Source organism: Aquarana catesbeiana, linkage group LG01, assembly GCF_042186555.1.
Source record: "Aquarana catesbeiana isolate 2022-GZ linkage group LG01, ASM4218655v1, whole genome shotgun sequence".
Taxonomy (NCBI): Eukaryota; Metazoa; Chordata; class Amphibia; order Anura; family Ranidae; genus Aquarana; species Aquarana catesbeiana.
In genome coordinates, this window is record NC_133324.1 from 520,307,521 (window position 1) to 520,322,625 (window position 15,105).

Sequence of the window (15,105 nt, forward strand, 5' to 3'; positions counted from 1 at the left end):
CTCAAGGAGGTTACTAGGGAATTGACCTTCTATTTCCAGACGAATGATAAATTGGACTGTGACCCGGGGATAGTGTGGGAGGCCCATAAGGCTGTTATCCAGGGCATACTCATTAAGCACGATTCCCAGATCAAAAGGGGAAAGGGGGAGACAGTTAAATCTGCTCCTCACCAAACTTCATACTGTTGAAGCCCAGCATAAACATGCCCCTTCTCCAATCCTAGAAATCAAATTTACCTCGCCGCAGCCAGATTAACCATTAAATACGTTATACAGCCAAGGCAGCACTGCAGAGGTGTCGCAAAATAGGCTATGAATCCAGTTACGAATGCGGAAAAACGTTGGCTAGGTCGATCAGGGAACATGAACTGCAAAATTATATACCTCAAATTGTATTTTTGAGTGCTCAAACTATTTTGCCCACGCAGATTTCACAAGTTTTTAGGGACTTTTATGCCTCCCTCAATAAATTACCTACTATGGCGAATTCCCAAACCCTAATAGACGAAAATGTTAACTCGACCCAGATCCCTACACTTTCGCCTGAGCTTCGTGCAGCACTCGATGCCCCAATAAATTTAGAAAAACTAGAACAGGCCATCGGCTCGGCTAAACCGGGTAAGGCCCCAGGCCCAGACGGCTTCACTCCTCAATATTATCAGACTTTTCTCCCGACTCTAGGCCCTTATATGGTCGACCTGTTCAATGAACTTGGAGCAGACCCGGCCCTCCCTAGAGATACCTTGAGGGCACATATCTCCATTATCCCTAAGGAAGGAAAAGACCCGACCTAGTGTAGCAGTTACAGGCCCATCTGTCTCCTGAACATTGACCTCAAATTGTTCACTAAGGTTCTCGCATCTCGTTTAGCCTGTCCATTTACAGGTTTCTTGGTTTAGCAGATGTAACCTACTAAAAATGTGTATCCTGACAAAATGTCTTTATTTATTTCAAGCCTTACTAATTAAGATACCCCTTCCCTACTTTAGACAGGTCCATTCTCTCTTTATTAAGTTTATTTGGGCACACAAAAAAACCACGCCTCCCTCAACATTTATTATCACTACCCAAACAGTACGGTGGTCTAGCCATTCCAGATATTCGGAAATACTACCAGGCAACTCACCTTGGTAGAATTATTGATTGGTGTCGTCACCGCTGATCTAAGCTATGGGTACAATTGGAACAGGCTCAAACTGACGTTCCCTTAACGGGGGCTTTATGGCGCTACGACCACTTACTGCCTTCGCTGAAGTCACACCCAATAATGGGTACGACACTTTGCATGTGCTCACGGGTCAGTATGCAAAACTGTCTTTCCTCTCCAGATTCCCCACTGTTCCTACATAGGAAAGGAAATTACAGGAAAGCTGCGGTTCTCCCCTGGTCTTGACCCACATACATTCCGGACCCTATGCCAAATAGGCATCCCATCTCTTAATGGGAGGACGGTAGCCTTCCATAGATGTATTGATGAGCGACACGGGTCCCTTTAAAAACTTTCCTTTACAACACTTTCTCAATACTTTATGTAACCCGCAGGGATTTAGTCACCCTTTGACGATCTTTGAAGAATACTGTTCCGACGAGGGCACCCTCACACAAGTTCTATCCAAAACATACATTTTCTTGAACTGTCTGGCCAAACAACCACACTTACTGTACTTGAACAAATGGGAAAAAGAACTGGCGCGTACATTTACACCTCCCCAGATACAGCATATACTCAGATTTTCATTGAAATCATTGGTCTGTACAAAAATCCAAGAGACCAATTATAAACTTTTAACAAGGTGGTACCTCACTCCCCACCTCTTACACAAATATTACCCCGCTACTACTGGAGATGCCAGGGGGACAGAGGAACGCTGCTTCACATATTTTGGTCGTGCCCTAAATTAACCCTCTTTTGGGTAAAAGTCAGAGAAATCACCCAAAAGTTTACGAAATACAAGATTCCTGGTGATCCGGCTTTTTCTGCTACATGTCTCCACAATCTCAGCCAAACTCTATAAAAAATCCATTGTACAACACCTCTTGAACGCTGCAAAATCTTGCATACTGCTCCACTGGAAGAAACAATTGCCGCTGTCTATTGCTGATTGGCTTCATAAGGTGGAAGATATTAATAGAATGGAAGATCTAGTACCACACACATAGCTTGGACTTGATGGACTTGTGTCTTTTTTCAACCTCACCTACTATGTAACTTACTGCGCAACACCAGCAGGAAAAATACTCTAAAACTTGAGGACTTTGGAACCTGTTTGTATTTTCTGCGGAGAGTACGGCCCTTCTCAGAACATAATGCCACACATAAGTTCTGGAGCCCGACCACCTTAGTTATCCTGAACCAAGGCCATCTTAACCCCCCTCCCACTCCCCCCCTTTTTTATTTTTCTCCTCCCCCTTTCCCCTTCTCTCCCCTCCTCTATTTCTTTCCCGCCTTTCTTCCTTTTCTGCTCCTTATCTTTTAACTTCTTTTGACCATTGTAAGTGGGAAAAAGGTTTTGGGCGACCTTGGGTTTTACTCCATAGTCAACTCTTTATCTATTATGACAAACAATTAACTGCAGAAAGTGATAGATTTTTTTCTAATTTTTATTAACATTTTCCCTTGATATTTGTTTGTAATCTATATACTTTCAAAACAGTTTTCTGGTAAAGTGCTGCAAAAACTGTTGGCGCGATATAAATCCTGTATAATAATAATAATAATAATACATGTATGTTCTAAGTCTGATGTTTTCAATGCCTTCATAGAGTGGATGTAATGGCTTGCTTTCACCCGTTGTGGGTTTCAATAAAAATTATATTTGAAAAAAAAGGTATAACTAAAAAGATGATAATACAATAGTACAGGTGTTGGTGCTATAAATCAAACTTGTAAAATTCATCATAGAAATCAATAGATATACATCATATGTAATGCAAACTTAAAGTCCAGATGTGACAATCCCAACACCATAAATAAATAGATTCTTCTGGTTTGAGAATTCTTCAAATAAAACCTTCACCACAAGTGCTCAAGAGGTAGATGGCAAAAATTGGTTTTAAAAAGTGACAAATTTTGCACTCACATGTGACTGTGCTAATCCGCACATGCTGTAGACACCTTGGTGCCAGTATTGGCACAGTCACAGTGCAAAATCATCATGAGTGCAAAATGTGTAATTTTTTTAAACCAATTTTTAATAAAACCTACTACACCATAAGAGCTCTCTTTTGTGTCCTTGGTGAAATCCATTTCCATATCCTCGGTTTCTGATGGAGGGAGTCCCACAGTGGAGAGATGTTGTATCCAGGATCTCACTGGTTTATTCAATAAGCGCATTTTGACCTAACTTAAAAAGTGGTTAAACACCTCTGGTGAGTTGCCATCTACCTCTTGAGCACTCCTGGTGCTGAAGAATTCTCAAACCAGATGAATCAATTTATTTATGGTGTTGGGATTGTCACATTTGGACTTTTTAGGTTTGCGTCACATAATATGTATATCTATTGAATTCTATGATGAATTTTACAAGTTTGATTTATAGCGCCAACATCTTTTACTATTGTTTTATCATCTTTCTTGATATTATGGTCTATATTTAACCCATTCCCTCTCCTCCTTCCCTCTTCCCTCCCTCTCCCCTTACTCCTTGGGGATAACAGTTCTCATTTCAAAGATTGGTTTTTGATGATATATGTTATATGTTGATATGAAATTTATATGTGTATTTTCATTCTTAGAAATTACATTAATGCTCATCTGTACCTGTATGCGCAATAGGAGGTCCTGAGGAGGCGGATATCTCCACAAAATGTGTCGACCTAAGTCCCTGATCTTGGCAAAGACTACCATGCTATGCAATTCTCATCCCTCCAGTGGATGGTGATTCATAGTATTAATGTCCATGCATGTATAGTATATGTTTTTATTGAAAAAAAATTTTATTGAATGAAAAAAAATTTGTATTGAATTTTTAACATATAATCTCATGTTAAAACCCTTATGGACTGGAGGGGTTTTGAACAGTCCCATTTTGTGTATATTGTGCTGCGGCACAAGGGTGGCCTGTAAGTCTGGCCTGTGAGTCACAACAGTGAAATTTATTACATGTGAACAAGACATGGTGTCAAGGGGAGAGGTGGTCAGCTGGTGAAGAGCGGGACATGTTCAGCACTCCTATCCTAATGCTATGCAATACTGTGAGTGAGAAAACAAAATTACAGTGTCACCGGGCTTTCTACTGAAAGGGCTTTAAAAACTATCACCGTGTGGAGTTCCACTTAAACAATGGCTTGTAGGTGCAGACCCGGCAGCAAGGGTGCAAATAGCCTTCCCAAATTGATTGTTGCAAACTTCTACTATCGGTGCCCCAAATTCCCAACTCTTTGCAAAGAGTTATGTCTCAACCATACATTCTTACACGTGCTAAATTCACTTTTCCTTAATTGGCCAAATGCTAACACATTATTTTTTTACTTTTTGTAGATTATTCACTAGACATAATCTAGATGTTGTCAAAGCAATTTTTATTCCCAAGCAAACCAATCTGATTTTATCATTGTATTTATATTTGTATGTAAATTGGTTTTTCAAGCTGAGTCGTAAGATCCGTGAGTTATATTTATATGTTGCGCTTTAATAAATCTGCTGTGTTATCAATGATCACTGACAAATCCACAATATATGTCTGAAGCCTGCTTGTCCTGAAACCCCATAGCGAAAATGCTTCACCCAAAATGACACAAATAAACAGAGAAGGTTTCATTAGGGTGTTGGTCACATACACAGTAAAGGGGCTTCCTCAGTCTGTGACATCTACACGAGCAAGAGAATGACTCCCTCCTTGCATACAAATGCCCTAGCACTGGTTTCTTATAAGTCAGTAAGTAGCATTCTGACACTTTGTAAGACAAATGCAAGTCCTGCTTTGTACATATTTACCATGTCTTCCTCGCTGTCTGCCGATAAATGCGTTAGTTCCCAATCAGCTTTGTTCCTGAATCTAATCTAAATTACAAAGTGGGGATGTCAAAATTCAGATTTCTATTTTACATTATTTGATTTCTTAAAATGGCTGCAGATCAGTTATTTTCTGTAAATATAGAAAATATATTAAAAACACCTCTTTTTGGGAAACGATTTAGCGTATTCCTGTCACAAACACATTACCGTCTGCCTTTTAAATAGCTCCAGCCACAATCAGCCTGCAAAATGACCAGAAACGTGTCTGCTATATACAGCTTGGTCACTGCTGCACTAAGCTGTAACATTTATCTCGAGCACAGAGTTGCCATCACCCTCCTGTTGCTCACATTCTCCTGTATGCAGTCTGAGTCTTTCTCTCATTTCCATCAATCTTCAGTGCTCATTTAATTTCAGTGACTTGCTTTTTCTTATATATGACTTCCCCTTCAGCATTATAATTTTACCTTTCTAGCCAAGGAGTCTCTCTCTCTATCCTCTTTTTCCCTTTGGCAAAGCATCATCTCTTCCATCACATATTGGCAGCATTTCTTCTGTACTACTGCTTTTATCTGGATTCAGTCCAAATACAGTCCAGCACAGAGCAACAGACAAACATTTGGTGACCCCAGATAGCCCTTTTGTTACACCAGGGTGCTTTGTAACTCCTGAAGCCACACAAGTGAAATGAGGAACCTGATTTGATTAAAAGTGTTAAAAAAATTGCAACCAGCGTTATCACACATGACATTATATATCCAAGAAATTACTGCAGTCTATTTCCTCAAAGCCTTGCATTCTTACCACTTTGTTAATTTTGTTGAAAATATTCTGTGCTGGTTTGCCTTCTATGAATCTTTGTCCTAATTTTTGTCCTCGTCTATTATATATTCTTGCTGTTTAAGATGTCTAATACAAAAACCGTGGTTTCAGTTATGCTAAATGAGAAATCATAAGTGCCCAACTAATGGTCACGCTAATAACGGTTATTAGTCCCGTTTCTCTGTATGCCCTTGCCTTGTGCTCACTGTCCCAGACAGTCTCCGATAGCTGACAGAGCCAAGGGGACCATATTTCTGTTGACTGACCCAGACAATCATCAAAAATTGTGTTAATTAGGTCATAACTTTACCCACCTCCCTGTGTGCTTAATGCCTTTTTTTTACCCTTTATGTTAACCTCCCATCTTCCTTCAGCGTATTGTTTGACATACCCTTATTTGCCTTGCTCTTATGGCTTGAATTACACTGGCTTTCCATGACTGATGTTTATTCTTTGTGTTTCTTGTATTTCTTTTCTGATTTACAGTCACCCCCTTAGCATTTCTTATCTTGCTGTCTTCTGCCTGCTCTCCTTCTCCTGTTCATCAATATTTTTGACCTCTCCTCTGGTCCCTCTCTCCCTCCTGGTCTCTCTCCCTCCCCTCTCTCGCTCTGTTCTGTCAGTATTACCAGACTCCAGCAAACAGTGGCAGAGCAGATCTCAACTCAGCATCCAGTCTGGATCCTCCTGGAGACACTGCTTTCCCTCTATTCCTGTATTTTTTTTCCATCTCTTGATTTAGAAACCCTGCACTGCTTTGTTCTTCACACATCTCATCATCTTACCTATTGATGTGGCTATCTGCTATTTTCTTATTCATCTCCATTGTCCCCCCCTCTCATGCACTTTACCCTCCCTCTCTTTCCCATCTGCTTCTTTCATTTTCTGTCCTACCTTCCACTGTCCCGTCTTACTTATCTTCCACTATTCTTCCACTGTCACACGCTTCACTACCTTGTGTCAACCCCCCCTTCCTCTTTGGCTTTACCTAATGGATATTCTACACTGGTTCTGTTTATACCTTGGTGTTTTTTGCAGCTTGGTACCTTGTTATGGCCACCCACAGCCATGTCGTATTCTTGCCCGTATTGGGCACACAGTCCGTCTCGGTGCCCTCTTACCCCTGGCTGGACACTCTCAAACAAGAATCCAGAATGTTCTTTCCCGGATTAGCCGCAGCAGTTTGCTTCCCTACAACCTGAGTTTGGAGGTGGTTTCTGGAGCCCCCAAGGAAAGGGACCCTGCTTCGTTGGCAAGATGGTTGTGCCAGGTATTGGTGGCACAAGGGGTGGCTGCAGTGCTGGCATTCCCTCAGTCACAGGAGGAGCTACTACAATTGGAATTCTTGTCCAGTTTTTTGGAGATCCCATTTCTCAGTATTCTGGAGCAGGAGCAAATTGTCCCACTAACCACTAAGGTAATTCATCAAAAACAATTAGTTTTGAAGTATTAGGATAAGCCTGAAAAGGACATCTTTTCTAAATAAATAACCTCATGAAATACATGGAAATGTAACAAAATCTCAGTCCATTCATCATTTCTCTGAAACTCTTATACAGTTGTACATTTCACTATATCCTTATAAAATGTGACTGTCACTTTTCAACTTAACTGTAGACCAGCATCACCATAGCATTAAGTATTCTATGTAATCATTTGCCTGCACTCATTACTCACATTCATTTGCTTAACCCTCTGTTTCGCAGCTCAGATCTCAAACTCCTTCTCCAATGTCATTTGTCTTTGGTCTACTGTCTATTTTTTCCGATGTTTATTGGACAGTCAGTTTCCCATCCTCCAGCCAATCATGGGCAATAATGACTGCCATAGTTTCCTTGAAATAATCAGGTAAAGGTCAGTCTGTTTGGCAGATATTTTTTGGTCCATAATTGTTAAAAGCCCATGTACAATTGATTCCTATCATTGTTATCGTTGTTGCAAGATAAAAATAGTAAATATTTAAAATCAGTGCGTATGTATATATATATATATATATATATATATATATATATATATATGAATAAAACAGCTCTGTATATGTATATTATATAAAACACGTCTTAGTCCAACCAATCTTGATCTATCAGTTGTGTGTATTTGGGAGGGGCAAGCAAATGCTAATAAAGCCTGCTGGACTGCTGTCTAATTAGTTATAATGATATTTGAGTTTGCTTGTAAGAAAAATGAGGACTGAGCGAGTTAAGAAGGAACACATAGCTCATTAGCGTTAATGTTTCCTCATAGTCCTGAGTAAGAACAAAGACATCCTAATCATTGGAGCTCCATCACTTATTATTTAAAATATTGACAAAATGACAAACATAAAGGTATCCATCCTTAAGCGTCTCAAAATAAACTTCAGCTTTTTTTTACCCATATATATGGGTTTTCTTTTTTTTTTACATTTTGACACTTTTTACTTTACTATAGATTAGCTATATTAATCATAAAGCATTAGTGGCCCACAATACAAACTCATCAGATACATTTGCCTGGTCACATGTGGAATCATGAAAGTACATATAGCAACACACATTATTAGAGAAATAATACGCTGCAGAAAGGATTGACAAGACTTGTGCTATCCGCTTATTGTTTAAGAAAAAACTTAAAAAAACCCCCAAAAAAACAAAAGCAATAAAACAAAAATAAAAGTTAGGTTTTACTTTAAAGTGCATCTAATCCCTAGAATAAAAATGTAATTTCATGCTGATTTCTCAAATGCATGAACAGATAGACCTCACCTATTTTTTATGAGATGTCCCCATCTCTAGGCAGCAAGCAAGCAGATCAGTCAAAAAACTCAAATCACTCAAACCCTCTAGACCAGCATTTCTCAACCCTAATTTTAAGGTCTCAGGGAACCCCTGCTAAAAATATTTTCACCTTCCGCTCATGGTACATTAGCACGATCAGTAAATTGCACAACATTTTTAATAAAATGATAAATAATACATAACATATTTTACACCAAATCTTGTTTCAATACCCACCTGCTGTCTATGGCAAAATCATTTTAAGTAATTTAATAATAATCACAAACATTTTGAAAATTATGATGTTCCCTACAATTAGTGGCCAGTCTAGATGTTAGTCCTTATATTGTAGTCAGTGGTAATTTGCCTCCTTGCATTGGTGGTCAGTGTAGGTGGAAGATCAATTCTCTATTGCTCACTGCTCAAGGAATCCATAGTAATCTTAGCATGAGGGTTGCTTGAGTAGTGAGCGATGGAGAATTGATCTCCCACCTACGCTGACCACCAATGCAAAAAGGCAGTTTTCCACTGACCCTAATGTAGAGGGTTCCTTGGCTGCCCTAGACCATTTTGTGACATCATTTACTCTGTGCTTGTTAGAACTGCAGCTGATTATTGGATTTTAGGTTAAAGCAGAACTTCATCCAAAAAGGGAGGTTGCTCTCTTCCTCCCCCCCCCCCATCTCCTTTATATTTGGCCCTTTTTTTGAGGGGAAGAGCGGGTACCTGATTTTGACAGGTACGTGCTCCCACACTCCCAGTCAAAGCACTGCAGCAATCTGAGCGGAAGTTTGCTCCCCACCTTCCCCCGCAGCTTTCTGGAACACATAACAGGTCCCAGAAGACTGCGGGACCATTCACAAAGCTCAGCGTGGCTTGCGCAGGCACAGTTGGAAGTCAGCTGTGAAGCCGCAGGGCTTCTATGCCGCTTTCCCTTAGTCAAGATGCCGGCACCTGGACCCAAAGCCAATCTAAGCATTGGGTCGGGTGAGGACAGAGCTGGACCGATAAGTGTCCTTATATTAAAAAGTCTGCAGCTACAGTATTTGTAGCTGTTGACTTAATTGTTTTAGGGAGACTGAAGCTGCTCTTTAAAATGTATATAAACCCTAACAATGAACACAGACAGTGCTGATAGGGGATTGCCTCCCACTGAGCCATTGTGTTCACAGTGACATTGTGAACACAGTGATTATTGCTAGCGGCTATAACAGAGGCCAGCTTCTGTCAGATCAGCTGCCGTACACACACGCCGCCAATATTCACCCGTGTGTATGGCCCTTTATCTCAAAAAACGTTACTAATGTAAACGTAAAGAGCTGGTCCACACTCACTGGTTGCTAGAGGTTACTGCAGATCATTACTGCTCATTGATTGGCTGGTAGAAGTTACTGCACATTATTACTGCTCACTGATTGGTTTCTAGAGGTTACTGTACATCATTACTACTCACCCATTGGTTGCTAGAGATTACTGCACATAATTACAGCTCACTGATTGGTTGCTAGCGCTTACTGCACATCATTACTGCTCCCCTATTGGTTGCTAGAGGTTACTGCACATCATTAACGCTTACCCATTGGTTGCTAGAGGCCACTGCACATCATTAACACTCACCCATTGGTTGCTAGAGGTTACTGCACATCATTAACACTCACCCATTGGTTGCTAGATGTTAATGCACATTAACACTTAATAATTAATAAAGCAGCGACAGTGTCCTCCTCTGCAAGCTTCTCTGATACTGTCGCTGCTTTATTAATTTCCCCCCGTTGCTGACAGATGAAGGGTTAGGGAGAAGAATCCATACACAGCCAACTCTGTGTGTTTGATCTCTACTCTGCTTGACTGGAGAAGGGGGCGGGGAGCGGGCGGCGGAACATAGAGAGCTGCTCTGCCTCACTCTCTGTCACAGCCAATCCGGTCCTGACACAGGGAGAAGGGCGACTTGTGGGCTCTAGTACAGACAGCCCATGTCTGTGCCTCTCCCCTGTCAGAGTGTGGCTGCTTGAATTAACCAGCTGGGAGAACAAGCGGGGGGATCGGCTGCACAAGCTACACCTGGAAAAATATTTGCGGGCTCAAGGGGCAGCTGTTTTGGACCCCACAACAATGACTGGGCCCAGGGCAGCTGCCCCTTTTGCCTCACGTTAAAGACGACCCATAAACACAATACAGTGGATGAGCCCTGTCACGCTAGAACAGGAGTAGAAGATGTTACTGGCAGGGTCACCGGGTGAATAAAGTAAAAAAAAAGAAAATCTGAAAAAAAAACAAAAAACTAAGCTGCAATATTTATGACTTTTGAATGTATCAATCCCTTTATCTACAGAAAAGGGCTCACAACTTAAGAAATTGCATAGATAGTAAACATTTTTATTAATTGGATGTTACTCCCTATACCAGCTAATTATTGCAAGTAATGCACAGATCGTATCAGTTGTAAATATCAGGCTGTGTGTAGGCAGTCCTCTCCAAGTTCCTGACTGGTGAGCCATGTAATGCAGCTGGACTACATGTAAACAGATGGCTCAAGTGTTGATTTTGACTGCTGCAATATTAATTCAATCATAAAACATAAAAGCTTTGATTTTTTACACAGGTGACCCAGCTACCCACATATTACCAAGACAGCTGCTCATCCACTGGGTCACATTAATCATTTATGCCAAAGATACTTTGGTGCTTGTTGTACTGTTTATGTTCACTATCTTCAGGTTTTCACTTTTGCAGTTAGAGTCATGTGATGTATGTTACCTAAAAAGAGGCAATTATTTGAAAGCTTGACATTGTTTACAGGTTTTTAGGCTGGCAAAAACTCTGTATGAAGCCCAATAAAAATGTACATTGTGTCTTATTCCATCCACCAGTGGCTTATCCATAATGTTTACAGTGCATGCAGTGCACATAGGGCCAAATGTGCGTAGTTGCAGCCAGACTGTGGGTGCTGGGGAACAGTCCACACCTGGCACTAGGAAGAACCCACATTACTATTAGGTTGAGTATAGCCCCAACCTGCCTGTCTGATATCATTCATTCAGGGAGAGAGAGTGGAAAAATGCAAGAGTGGGTTAGCAAGTTGGTAAACACTTAAACACTGCCACTGTGTGTGTGTGTGTGTGTGTGTGTGTGTGTGGGGGGGGTAATTAACAGTGTTACTGACTTACAATGCAGGGGCAAAGGAGTTAATTAACACTGTCACTAAAGAGTCAGTGAGTCAGTTGTTTTGTATAACACTGCCATTGGCTATCAATGCAGGATGCACTACTACTGCCACTGACCACCAAAATGGAGGTTATTATTGTGGTCACTGCTGGGGGTTATTACTGTAATCACTATCACACCAATGGCACAACGCAAACCACTCCTGATCTTGTGCACATGCCCACCATATTCAGAAAATGCCCCTTCCATCTTCCAATAACACAAGACTTCCAATGACCATAATAACTCACAAAAGTAAGTACATCCCTCACATTTTTGTAAATATTTTATTATACCTTTTCATGTGACAACACTGAAGAGATTACACTTTGATACAATGTAAGGTAAGGAGTGTACAGCTTGTATAACAGTGTAAATTTGCTGTCCCCTCAAAATAACTCACAGCCATTATGTCTAAACCGCTGGCAACAAAAGTAAGTACAAGTGAAAAAGTAAGTACAAGTGTAAGTGAAAATGTCCAAATGTCCAAATTGGGCCCAAAGTGTCAATATTTTGTGTGGCCACCATTATTTTCCAGCACTGCCTTAACCCTCTTGGGCATGGATTTCACCAGAGCTTCACAGGTTGCCACTGGAGTCCTCTTCCACTCCTCCATGATGACATCACAGAGCTGGTGGATGTTAGAGACCTTGCGCTCCTCCTTCTTCCATTTGAGGATGCCCCAATAGGGTTTAGGTCTGGAGACATGCTTGGCCAGTCCATCACCTTTACCCTCAGCTTCTTTAGCAAGGCAGTGGTCATCTTGGAGGTGTGTTTGGGGTCATTATCATGTTGGAATACTGCCCTGCAGCCCAGTCCCTGAAATAAGGGGAACATGCTCTGCTTCAGTATGTCATAGTACATGTTGGCATTCATGGTTCCCTCAATGAACTGTAGCACCCCATTGCCGGCAGCAATCATGCAGCCCCAGATCATGAGACTCTCACCACCACGCTTGACTGTAGGCTAGACGCACTTGTGTTTCTACTCCTCACCTGGTTGTCGCCACACACGCTTGACACCATCTGAGCCAAATAAGTTTATCTTGGTCTCATCAGACCACAGGACATGGTTCTAGTAATCCATGTCCCTAGTCTGCTTTTCTTCAGCAAACTGTTTGCGGGCTTTCTTATGCAACATCTTTAGAAGAGGCTTCCTTCTGGGATGACAGCCATGCAGACCATTTGATGCAGTGTGCGGCATATGGTCTGAGCACTGACAAGCTGACCCCCCACCCCTTCAACCTCTGCAGCAAAGCTGGCAGCACTCATACCTCTATTTCCCAAAGAAAACCTCTGGCTATGATGCTGAGCACGTGCACTAAACTTCTTTAGTCGACCATAGTGAGGCCTGATTTGAGTGGAACCTGTCCTGTTAAACCACTATATGGTCTTGGCCACTGTGCTGCAGCTCAGTTTCAGGGTCTTGGCAATCTTCTTATATCCTAGGCCATCTTTATGTAGAGCAACAATTCTTTTTTCAGATCCTCAGAGAGTCCTTCGCCATGAAGTGCCATGTTGAACTTCCAGTGACCAGTATGAGAGAGTGAGAGCGATATCTTAGGATAAGTAAGGCCTGGAAATCGTCATATGACTGCTGAACAGATGACTGCCATCTGATGCGCCAGGCTGATGGGGAACAGATCCCCATCCGTCTGTTTTTAGCAGATAGGATCGGATGTCCGTTGACACCGGTCGCTCCATAGAGGAGACTGGCAGGGGAAGCTGATCAGTCTGCCCATGTAAAAGAGTCCTTAGTAAGGTATTCAGATGCTTTTTTATATTAAATTAAATACAGTAACATGATCTTTATACATAAATAGAAGAGATAATGGCAATTAAACATTGTATGTTTAGTATGACTTGCAGCTTTATATTTATTAACACATCATAAAATGTACAGTAATATTTTGGGGGGTGGCAAACGAATGCCAGCACCCCCGGACGGATTATTGCCACAAGCAAAACCCCCCCCAGTGGGAGACGAACGGCTGGCATGAAGGTGGCGATTGTCGCAAGCACCAAACGCCCCCCCGGGCGTCAGCAGAGACTAACTACTTAGGAGGCAGGGAGAATGAAGAGCCAGCCCATTCTTCCCCTCAGGGAACTGTCCTCAGGAAGTGTCCTGAGACACGATTGGCCAGTGTGTCTTGAGACACGATTGAGAGTCCTAAGACTCCCTGGCCAATCGGGTCTCTGCACCCTGAGCCCACCCTTTTTTGAAGCCTATTAGAGCCCCAGGCTCTAATCACATGCTTCAAAAAAATAAAAAACCCCATTGGAATCAATGCTTCCAGTGCCCTGCATGTAGATTAGGGGGCCAGACGCATGGATAGGGGGGTGGGGCCCCTGCGCCCTGCATTATGGGCCACCACTGCCCATAAGTGTAAGTGAAACTGCAGAGAGTTCTTTGCCATGAGGTGCCATGTTGAACTTCATTGACCAGTATTAGAGAGTGAGAGCGATAACACCAAATTTAACACACCTCCTTACCAATCACACCTGAGACCTTGTAACACTAATGAGTCACATGACATCAGGGGAGGGAAAATGGTTCATTGGGCCCAATTTTGACATTTTCACTTAGTGGTGTACTCACTTTTGTTACCATCAAGTTAGACATTAATGGCTGTGTGCTGAGTTATTTTGAGGGGACAGCAAATTGACACGGTTATACAAGCTGTACACTCGCTACTTTACATTGTAGCAAAGTGTCATTTCTTCAGCGTTGTCACATGAAAAAATATGATAAAATATTTACAAAAATGTGAGGGGTATACCCACTTTTGTGAGATACTGTATCTAGATGACTAACAAGTAATGACTAAAGGAAAGGCTTCTTCACAGTAATGCCCCGTACACACGGTCGGATTTTCTGATGGAAAATGTCCGATCGGAGCATGTTGTCAGAAATTCCGACCGTGTGTGGGCTCCATCGGACATTTTCCATCGGATTTTCCGACACACAAATTTTGAGAGCAGGCTATAAAATTTTCCGACAACAAAATCTGTTGTCGGAAATTCTGATCGTGTGTACACAAATCCGACGGACAAAGTGCCACGCATGCTCAGAATAAATAAAGAGATGAAAGCTATTGGCCACTGCCCCGTTTATAGTCCCAACGTACGTGTTTTACGTCACCGCGTTCAGAACGATCGGATTTTCCGACAACTTTGTGTGACCGTGTGTATGCAAGACAAGTTTGAGCCAACATTCGTCGGAAAAAATCCTAGGATTTTGTTGTCGGAATGTCCGAACAAAGTCCGACCGTGTGTACGGGGCATTAGGATGTGGAATAGACTCCTTCAAAGTACTAGTTACTGGCCACCTCAGTAGATTGTTTTAGAAAAAGGGCTGGCAGTGGTT

At 41.8% G+C, this 15,105-nt stretch overlaps 1 protein-coding gene across 1 annotated transcript in view; it reads left to right on the forward strand.

The window, feature by feature from the left end:
* The first annotated feature begins 6,403 nt into the window (after positions 1-6,403).
* Positions 6,404-15,105, forward strand: part of GRIN3B (glutamate ionotropic receptor NMDA type subunit 3B) — a 204,889-nt gene continuing 196,187 nt past the window's right edge. The window contains exon 1 of the mRNA XM_073594110.1: positions 6,404-7,196. Within this exon, the coding sequence (XP_073450211.1) occupies positions 6,771-7,196 (426 nt within the window). The 5' untranslated portion in view covers positions 6,404-6,770. The remainder of the gene's footprint in view (positions 7,197-15,105) is intronic.